This window comes from Oreochromis niloticus, linkage group LG20 (assembly GCF_001858045.2).
Source record: "Oreochromis niloticus isolate F11D_XX linkage group LG20, O_niloticus_UMD_NMBU, whole genome shotgun sequence".
NCBI classification, from domain to species: domain Eukaryota; kingdom Metazoa; phylum Chordata; class Actinopteri; order Cichliformes; family Cichlidae; genus Oreochromis; species Oreochromis niloticus.
Genome location: NC_031984.2, coordinates 12,272,555 through 12,282,853, shown reverse-complemented (window position 1 = coordinate 12,282,853; position 10,299 = coordinate 12,272,555). Strand labels below are relative to the sequence as shown.

Sequence of the window (10,299 nt, the reverse complement as noted above, 5' to 3'; positions counted from 1 at the left end):
TGAATATTCAGAAAAATATCACAGGATTGTTTTCACGCTGAAGAAATCATAAAAATGTACAATACTCAAGCAAGCTCTGGGTTGTTAGGCTTACATTACGTTTTAATTGAGTTGCTAGGTGAGTGTTTTTTTTAAGAGCACACATGGACATTGTGATAGGTAACTGAAATCCTTGGAAAGTGCAGTTATATCTGTACATTCTGAAGTTTGGTACTTCAGCATAGAGCTGTGTGTCGCATGCACTGCTGCTGCAGCATCGTAAAGTGCTGATAAGCAAGCCAAACGTATCGCTGCCCCCTTCGACTCTCCTGTGCCCCGAGGTTTGAACATTACTGCTGGAGAATGATGGACAGGTGTTCGCTCTGTAGACTCTTGTTCACCTCTGTCACATTTCATACCAATCATTAAAAGTTTTCATTTTCTCTGTAGGCAGAATTTTATGGTATGTTTCTCATAGTGGCTGTTTCAGGATCCTAGGAGAACAAATGTGAAAGCTGACAGTTGCTGTCATTGAGTCCTTGTCAGTCAGGTCTGCTGCACTCAGGTGGAAAGGAAAAATAGCTCACATACCAACACGCCACAGTGCAGCACAAAGCTGCCTGTGTCAGTCTGACGGCACCCACTGTAGCTGCTTTCTCTTCTCTTGGGTTTGCAGGGAATGAGGATGTTCACTTTGAGCTAAACAAAAATAAACCACTGATACTTTACATACTAGCTTTTTGGTGTCTGGAACAAAACAGTGAGTACTATTCAACTCTGAATTAAACAAATGTGCTTCATCTCTTGATGTAAAATATTAAAAACAATATTCAAATTTCCACTCGGCTCATATTAAAAATTGCAACTGGGAGATGAAGATCAGGGGTTTACTTTCTTAAAAAAATATTTTTAGATTTTAAACAAAAAAGCATGGAAATATTCTGAGTGTAGAAAATGCAAATTAGAAGCTGCATTTTTTTTTTAAAAAAAAAATCATGCTGCAAAGCTGTCCTAGGCGTTATCAGGATACAGAACAAAACGATTAGTGAGTTAAGGGCTGGTATCAAGGGCAGGGCTCAAAGAATTACAACAATGACAGAGTGCCATTGGCACTGATCCAGTCATGCAGAAAAAGCGCACCTTCACCTTGCTAATTTCTAATTGGACAGTTAAAGATGAGTCATTGTTATCCGCCTGGACACACCAAGAAAATTTTAATTTTGCTCATTTTTTTCCATCAGTACTGTCTGGAAAGTTTAGTTCCAAAAATAGCCAAATGTGTTGATCCAGTCCCTGCTTTGTTCTTTATTAGCTCTGTAGTTCTGCACCCTGGTGTAAACAGCTGCTCAGATAAAACACTTTTTCAAATTGAGCTTGCGTTCACGGAAGTAGGTGACCTCACCGGCAAATTACAGGAAAGAGCAATTCTATTTGTCTAAAAAGCCTGCAGCAGCGATAAAATGTTTTTCAGACAAACCGTCGGCTCGTAAATGAGCCATCATGAGCAGCAAAGATGTTCCATGAAGGCTGAACCGGGAGGTGAAAAACAGGTTGTTCTAGTTCACGCGACATCACATCAGATAAAGTTGCTGAGGCTGAGCCACAAAACTGGTGCCTCAAGTTTTGATTTGATATGACAGACACATCTGTGTTTTAAAAAAAAATGACAAAAAAGGAGTCAAAACAATGACATTCAGAAAGCAGTCAGTTTATGGTTTAAATAAAAGACGCAATAAATGCCTGCAACTTGTCGACCCATTAACTCCAGACATGTAGCTGCTATGTAACAAGCTTATGCGTCATTATTCAGCCATGCAAAACACATTTTAGATCCTTCTCACCCAGTGGTCACCGACTATGTGCTTTGAGTTACGGTAAGGTATGTTCCCAGACATCCCTTCCCCATCTCCATTGACTTAAAAAAAAAAGGGGGGGGGGGAAAGAAAAACAAACCAACAACAACAACATCTTCTAGTTATGATACAAACTCTACAGAGCAAATAGGTTCAGTGCAGTTCACAGTAAATGCACAAATCTGAGTACTAGCCAGTGCTTGGTAAAAGGAAACAAAACCAGACAAAAAGTCTAACAGGCTGTAGGAAGTGAAAATCAAATTACATAACACAACAGCAACACATGGAAGTACCTAAAAGCAGAAGTACAAAGAGACCCTTTGAAAGCACACAGCGAGGGACATTAAGAAGGTTTCTACTTCACAAAATAAACTGAAATGACTAAATAACTCGCTATTGTCTCGTAAAAGCAACATCATTTACTTTACAAAAGTACATATATCACAGTGACAGTTAATGAATATTAAAAATATCCTTGCTAGTTCTGTGGGAAATAAAACATTGGAAATACGGCTGTACAATATAGGTAAAAAGTACATTCAATAATGTCCTTGACAGTCATTTCATTCCAAGTTTTGGTAATGCAGTAAAATGAAAATGCATAAATATGTGGTTAAGCTGCTTCCCGAAAGCTTTTTTTTTTTTTTTTTTTTTTTTAAACTGTCCATATTAATCATGTAGATCTGGTATCATGGAACACATCTGGTATGTTTCTTAACATACATCATCTTAAAGTAGTCTGGCAGATAAATGAGGTGCATATTCAATCTCTTAGAAGTCCGAGCTTCTTCAGGGCCCCACGGCGGTCCTCTTCATTTTCTGAACGAGGGCAGATCAGCACGCTGATACCTTGTGATCGAGGCAGTTTCTGAGTGTCTCTGGAGTGATGGAAGGGAGTGTGGGCAGGCAAGGCCTTCTGTGAGGCTGGCTCTTTAGTAATGGAAGGACCTGCCTCCAAACCCTCTGCTTGAGCACTTGAGAACTCTTTCCTACTCCCAAGAGAGGCGGGGCGTGGTCGATGGTTACGCAGCTGGTTGAGGTTCTGATTGATGCTGGTGCCCTGACTGGCCTCACTGAAGTCTTGACCTGCTGTATATCTGCTTACACCCACCTCAGAGCGCCCGAGGCTGGCTGATTTGCCCTTTGGTGGTGTCAGCTGCTTGACCAGGCCAGGATAGGTAAAAGAAGTGGCATCTTTGACAGCAGATGGATGATTTTCTGAAGGAGAAAGCTCGATGGGGTCACTGAAATCAGCAGGTGCTGGGAGGATATCAGGATCCAGAACTGTAAGAGCAGTAGAAGTGTTTGATGGTAATATAGCACCAGGGTTTAAAGGCTGGACAGTAACAGAGGCAGGGGGAAGGTTATAAGACTGTGATGATGGTGGTTCATTTGGAGCTGCAGGGCTGATTGGAGGAGAAGAAGAAGATGGAGCTGCCCAAGACACTCTGGCTTTGAGAGGAAGTTTAGAGCTCTGGTTTGGGATCGATTCTTCCTCACTGCTTTTAAGCAGGCCAAGCTTTCTGAGAGCCTCCATGCGAACTTTGTGAGGATCCAAGAATGGCCGCTGTTCACTGCTGTTGAGCGCTGGATGCACTGAGTTTCCATCAGAGTTAGTCATCTTGTGAGATTTCAGAATAATGTTGGGGGGAAGCTTTTTAGGCTTTGGGGCCACAACAGGTGGACTTTTGGGCTCTGCACTTTCAGGAGATGATGGAGCAACAATTTGCGAACTTGTGAGCAGACTGAGAGACTCATCAGGTGGAGGTTTGATTTGAGGCTCCTTGGTCACAGGGCTTGTCAAATTTTTCTTGACAGAGGCCCTCTGACGAATCTGCTCCAAATCAAAGGTTGGTCCCGGCTTTTTCCTGGAAATTCCCACAGATGGAGTAAGGTCTTTTACTTTAACAGGCTGTGAAGGAGAGTCAGGTTCATCCCTAAAGTTTAAGGGAGGTGGAATTACACTCAGATCAGTCTCAGAGGTGTTAGTGGATGATCCTGGACAAACAATTGTACTTTTGACACTCTCAGGATCAGCATCTTCATTTGTGGCTGAGCTTGACATCTCAGTCTGCATAGCTGATGAGAGGATTTTGGTATGAGTAGAAGATTCGGGGATTAGAGGACTGTCTTGTGGTTCAGAGATTTGATTTAGCTGAGTTTTTCCTTCTGTGGCTAATGCTGTGGATGCAGGTGGTGCTGTGGGCACTTCATCACTTAGAAATGATTTCTGGTCGCTTTTGGAGCCATTAGGCATCAAAGTGGAAATGTCTAATTAAGAAAAGCACAATTACAACAGTTATTGTTGCAGCACAAACTGTGCATCTGCAAAGCAAATAAAGGTACACAAGAAAATATACACAACAGCACATACCATTTACTCTCATCTGATCTGCTTTTTCTGTCAGACTCTCATGATGTGATTCATCATTCGATACGCCGCTGTCCTCCTGCGTCTCCAGCGCTTCGATTGTTTCTTCCAGATACGTGAGACATGCCCTCTCCTCTGCAGATAAGTGGTCCATGCTGTCTTCACTCTGCACAAAAAATGAAATTATATATTTTTTCCTATCATGTTTATTTTTCATGACTTTGTCAATTTGATTCTCATGACATCACAAGACTGTTTTGCATTTCTTAACGCTTTTTAAAAAATACCCAATTCTGCCCATACAGTTTTAATAAATATAACATCTTATTCAGTTTGTCATAAGCCCTAATTTAAATTACCACACAGTGCCGGTGTGGGGGTGGGAGGGAGGAGTCTGTCGGTCATGTTAGAAGAAGAAAGAGTCCACTACTGCATTTATTAGCTGGATAGGGAACTTCCCAGACTGGATGTTATCAGAAATGAGAGTGTCACGAGATCTACCTGAAACAGCTGAGTTGTGCCCTGATCATGCCACAAATAAAAAGCTACATTGCAAGCCCCAGTCTCAGCAGCAATGACCCTTCTGATAGCGAGAAAAACTCCACCTGCTGATGTCCAGCATTCAGCTGGAAAATAACAAAGACGGGCAGGCAGAAACTCCTCCAGTCACATACCAGCATGCCCGGAGCATAGCACGAGGCAAACTAGGTATGATAACTGCCTGTATTATGTGTTTCGCTTCGTTAGTTTGACTTGTTTCTAGTGACAGCTTGATTTGCATTGGCAGCAAAAAGTCAGACTTGTTCCTGGTGGGTGCTGGACTCCATCAGGGTTGTCCTTTGTCAAAGATTTCTAAGGACAGCCAAGAGGTAGAGGATGTTGAATTATATAGTCTCAAGCTCTCATTTCTGCTTTTTGCAGACGATGTGGTTCTCTTGGCTACATCAGCCGGCGGCCTCCAGCTCGTACTGGAGTGGTTTACAGCTGAGTGTGAAGCATGAAGAATGAGAAGTAGGACCTATGAGTCTGAGGCCGTGGTTCTCAGCCAGAAAAGGGTGAAACTCTGTGTAGTGACTCACTAGTCTCCTCCAAAGGGTGTCTACGCTCACCCGTAGAGATAGAGTTGGGAGCTTATCTGGGAGGGGCATTGAGTACAAGTACTCCTTTTCCTCAAAAGAAGCCAGTTGAGGTGGTTTGGCCTTTGACCAGGATACCTCCGAGACAAGGTGTTTCAGGCATCTCCTACAGGGAGGAGGCCTTAGGGCAGACCCAGAGCAAACTGGACAGATTACATTTCAGGGATACCAATTGATTTTTGCCTGTTTATTTCAGTTATTTTATATTGAAGTCAAAAAGAACCTGAATTGGTTTCATCATATAAATTCAGCACAAATAACGATTAAACTCAGTGGCACCAGAACCAAAGGATGATAAATAAGCTTTTAAGAAATAATGTAGATTAAATCTGTAAGATCAGGTACAAAATATGCAAATTAATTGCAACTTTGCCATTTTTTTTACCATATCTAATAATACTCCAAGAAGAAATAACGTTTGCTATTATGATTTCTTCTTATAGTAAATAAATCTTGGGATCCCCAGGGAACCCAGCTGGTAGTCTGTGTGTTGAATATGCAGTAGGTCAAACAGATCCAAAGGAACAACTCCCATCCATCTTCTAGTTTTCTCTTATTCTATATTAGCCTGTTGGAAAAAATATATTTCAGGTGGCTGCTGGTGTCTGAGGACTTCAGATTATTTATACTTAGTTTATGAAAACATGTGCTGAAACCCTTTGAAGGATTCTCACTGACTAAACATGAGAACCTTTCACCAATTACAAATTCAGTTCCTCTCATCTCTCAGACTTCACACATCTCAATTGTTTCTTTACTCTCTTCCAGTCGAGGACAGAAGCGTTTGTGTTTGTTCTGTACAAGAGAGTCAGTGATACAGATGACTGAGATAAAGCGCTACAGCGACACTCACATAGCCAGAGTTCATGCTGATTACACTGTCCGAGCTTCCTGCGCTGTCCATATTGCTACGGGAACACCACCTGGCCACGTGTCACTCTTTGGCATTGCACATGAAGGAAGATGAGGGCATCACATGCGCTTCACGGCCCTGTTTCGTTTGTGTAAATCTCACTGAAAGTCTGTCTCAGGAAAAATCTGAAATGTCAAGGACAAAAGCATGAAACTACAATCAGATGAAATTCGTTACTACTGTCTCCACAGTAGAAAATGTTCATTTCTTTGACAACTGACTGATGAAGCCTTAGTTTGAGGCTAAATATAGCTAGAGAATTAGTTGGTAAACAAAACAGCATCTTTACAATTATTGTGATAAATTAAGGTCATAAATTACAGCTGATAGTTTAATGATCCTCATAATGTAATGGCTGTCTTATTTTTGTAACATGATTCAAATGTGCTGTCATGGTCACCATGATATATTAAGCAAATCTAGTTATGCTAATTGAGTCATTAAATAAAATAATGGTTGAGCTAAAACTTTTTGCCTTTTTTTTAAACTGTGGATGGAGGCAGGCATTAAAGGTGAGTAGCTGTGAAATGGAAAATATTTTCAGGTATGCATATCTGTCATGCATAGTGATGTCTTTCACAGGAAACAGATTAAATGATTCATTTATTAATAATTAAACTCACCTGTATGCCAACAGAAAAGACCTCTTCTGGAGACCATTGTCGCATATTTTTTTTAAAGATTTGAGTCCATTTTCTAGCAAAAATGCCAAATATCTCAGAAATTTGGCATCTTCAGACTTAAGAAGTAATTTTTTGGTGCTTTCCTTCTTTTTTGCCACTTATAACAGTGTATTTATTTATTTATAATTCATTACTGGTTTGGTCTCTAAGATATTCCTACAAATCAGGAAAACGAACCTGTCATCGCAAGCAGACAGTGCTGTAAGCATCCCTTAATAATCAGTATTTCAGCCATTATGATATAACAATCAAAGGCTCTTACTTGAAAATACGCACGGTATACCAGACATCATGGCAAATTTGTGCCAAGAATGCAGATATGTTGTGTTACTGCATGGTTGTGTCTCCATCCCCTATCCTTTGCATATCATTACTGGCCGGTCAGGCATGAGGAAAGTATGCTAGTCGTAAAAAAAAAAAAAAAAAAAAAAAAAAAAAAAAATCAACCAAACCAGCAGGTTGATTATTAATGAGAGCATAAAGAAAAGTCAACTTCAAGTAGGTGTTTTTTAGGGCTAGAGGAAAAATTGTTGACAATGGACAAGAGCATAGATGGGAAAGTTTTTTTAGCTAATTAACTCTAAAGCTAAATGGGTCAGACAAGCTTATTCACCGCATAGTGCTGCAGCCAGTTCAGGTATGTTTGTGGAAACACAAGCAACACCATTATGTTGATTAAAAATAAAAGAGTAACAGAATTAAAGTTTCTCTTCATACCCTGCTGCGTCTGCATGTAAATTGTCCCCCAAAATAGCATGCTGTGTGTCATAGCTTTAGTTTATTTGTGCAATAGTAAATTAATGTGGTTCGAGAAGTGAGAGAAACTCAGACACTCAGAGGCTCATTCAGCAAAAACAATACATAACTCTGTCAGCATAAGAATTTCAATGTATATCGAACATTCTCATAAAAACAAAACTTAAAAAAGCTAAAACCTAACACTTCCTGTGGGCCCAAAAAAGGTCCACCACAATTTTATTGCTGCAAGTGAAATATTTGAAATATTACTGAACAGTAAGATTAGGTAACAAATGGGGGATTTTCTATGACTTTTGTGATTTGAAATCTTCCCTCTAATTAAAAAGCATGTTTTTTAAAAGTAGCATTAAACACTACATTGAAGAAAATGAAATACATTTTTAGAGGACATAAGAAACGCATGTAACCATTTTTTAATTTTACTGTCAGCTTTTTCACCTTATTACTTTTAAGATTTGAGTCATGCAAAGACAGTGGCAGACTTTTCCTTTAAACACTGATCTAATCAGCTCTATCTTCTGTACATGGCACGTTTGACCTGATGACATGAAAACTTAGCAAAGGCAGCTGGTGAAAAACCTGATCATCAACACCCACATTCCCACATGTTTTCTGGAAACAAAAGCTAGTTGACAAAGCACACACCGGACTCCCACAGTAAGCAGCTAATTATCGTCCCTCCCTTTGTCCAAACCTGCGCAGGCAACACCTCTCAAACTGGAGCTCTGGCAAAGCACACTGCACCCACAGCTGAGTCAGGATTTAATAGTGACAGGAATGTCACTTTGCCTGCTTCCATGACTTTGACACAACTCTTAAATGAAGCCAAACAGATGAGCAGATGAAACCTTTAAAATATGAAAAGGGAGGATCAGCTCCAGGCCTTAAATGTGAGAACAGCTGCACAGTTTGTGAGCTAGACTTATTAAAAATCCAGGATAATGATTGATAGCTTTTGATAACAACTTACAGTGCCTTATTGAAAAACTCAAAAATGTTAAGTATGTATTCAAGGTTAGCCAGCCAGCCAGAGCTGGTTTAATGATTAACAATAAACAAAAGTTCATAGTTAACATTGGGTTGTGCAACTCACAGCCTGTTTGAGTGAACAGAAACATGTCTTTAATGTTCACACTTGTTCCATTAAAATGACTGTTAGTGACATTCATGAGCAAATATTTGCATTAATCCTGACTCAGATAATCAGGGTCTAAACACTATGGTCAGTTGTGTTATCTCTAAAAACCAATTTAGAGCATACAAACTGATAAGTAAAGCATATCGGAGCATTTCTGATACCGATGTTAGTCTTTTGCTGAATATCTTACCCGTCTCTCTATTCCTGCTGCACTCTCCTCCACCCGAACAGACACAAAATGACACTCCAGGGTCAAAACTTACAAACTAAGTAAAAAAAAACAAACAACAACAACAAAACAAACAAAACATTATGTTACACCTGATGGTAAAATCTGCTCTGAACAAATGGAGCGCACACACTCACACACACACACACACACACACACGCGCCACTCTAAATGATCACTGTATTTTTATAAAGTTGACTTACGAGCTTTCACACAACTTTATTTCGTCGTTGCCTCCATTGTAACTTAAGATTACACCCTAAACGAGCACATTTCGCTTTTAAGAGGACAGTTTCCTGATAACTTACCAGAAATGCGCGAGAAAGGTCGGTGAAACTGCGCTGCTGTCAGTCCATAGCTGCGGTGCACCTCACTCCCCCGACAGCACTGTTCCTGGAAGTAAAACTACGCGACTAGTAGTGACAGACGGGAGAGGTGTGAGAGGCTTACGGCCAGGTGAGGCGATTAACTTCCGCACAGGTTGGTTTGTGGCCAATCAGAGAACGGGCCGACTGAGACTTTTCCAAGGAAGAGCCAATAGGAGAACAGCAGTGAAACGAGCGAAACCCCAAATGATTTTTCCCCTTTTATTTTTCTGTGTGGAGTACTTTCATTTATATTAAGTTATTTAAAACACTATATATAAACTATATATAAGCATGTTTATAATACATATTAAACCAATGCACTGTAATTCAATTGGATTTACATAGCGCCACATCACAACAGTCATTTCAACGCGCCTTACCTGTAAATATAATATAAAAATATATATAATACAATATAATCCTACAATAATAGCAAAACCCGAACAATCAGATGAGGCGCTATAACCAAGCACCTGGCAAAAGTGGGAAGAAAAAACTCCCTTTTAAAACCTTTTAACAGAATCAGGCTCAGGGAGGGGCGGCCATTGTCGCCACCTGTTGTGGATGAGGAGAGGGAGGCAGGACTAGAGACAAGCTGTGGAAAAGAGCCACAGTTTAATAATAACTGATGATAAGTGCAGAGCGGTGTATAAACACATAGTGAGTGAAGAAGTAATACTCAGTACAGCCAAACCTTCCAGTTAGGATTCAGGACACAGACACTATTTCTACTTTTAAGATTAGGCTTAAAACTTTCCTTTTTGCTAAAGCATATAGTTAGGGCTGGATCAGGTGACCTGAATCCTCCCTTAGTTATGCTGCAATAGGTGTAGGCTGCTGGGGGTTTCCCATGATGCATTGAGTGTTTCT

General features: G+C 40.2%; 1 protein-coding gene across 3 annotated transcripts; it reads right to left on the bottom strand.

Moving 5' to 3' along the window:
* Positions 1-1,666: 1,666 nt before the first annotated feature.
* Positions 1,667-9,526, bottom strand: LOC100703230 (specifically androgen-regulated gene protein). 3 transcript variants are annotated; one of them, XM_005448601.4, is made up of 5 exons: positions 9,370-9,526; positions 9,023-9,098; positions 6,193-6,377; positions 4,207-4,369; positions 1,667-4,103 (listed from the first exon to the last, which is right to left on the bottom strand). In XM_005448601.4, exons 3-5 carry the CDS (start codon positions 6,241-6,243, stop codon positions 2,596-2,598), a joined length of 1,722 nt encoding a protein of 573 aa, XP_005448658.1. In that variant the 5' UTR covers positions 6,244-6,377; positions 9,023-9,098; positions 9,370-9,526; the 3' UTR covers positions 1,667-2,595. The 3 variants fall into 3 exon arrangements, with proteins under 3 accessions (XP_005448658.1, XP_003438845.1, XP_005448659.1); XM_003438797.5 differs by lacking the exon at positions 9,023-9,098; XM_005448602.4 differs by lacking the exons at positions 6,193-6,377; positions 9,023-9,098 and having other exon boundaries at positions 9,370-9,524.
* Positions 9,527-10,299: the final 773 nt, after the last annotated feature.

Bases quoted from the DNA above. Each gene is read 5' to 3' on its own strand.
- LOC100703230 (XM_005448601.4), bottom strand. From the start codon at position 6,243: ATGGACAGCGCAGGAAGCTCGGACAGTGTAATCAGCATGAACTCTGGC. The intron at 4,370-6,192 runs GTGAGTGTCGCT...TTTTTTGTGCAG, and splicing joins TCAGCATGAACTCTGGCTAT to AGTGAAGACAGCATGGACCA. The intron at 4,104-4,206 runs GTATGTGCTGTT...TTTCTTAATTAG, and splicing joins AGATCAGATGAGAGTAAATG to ACATTTCCACTTTGATGCCT.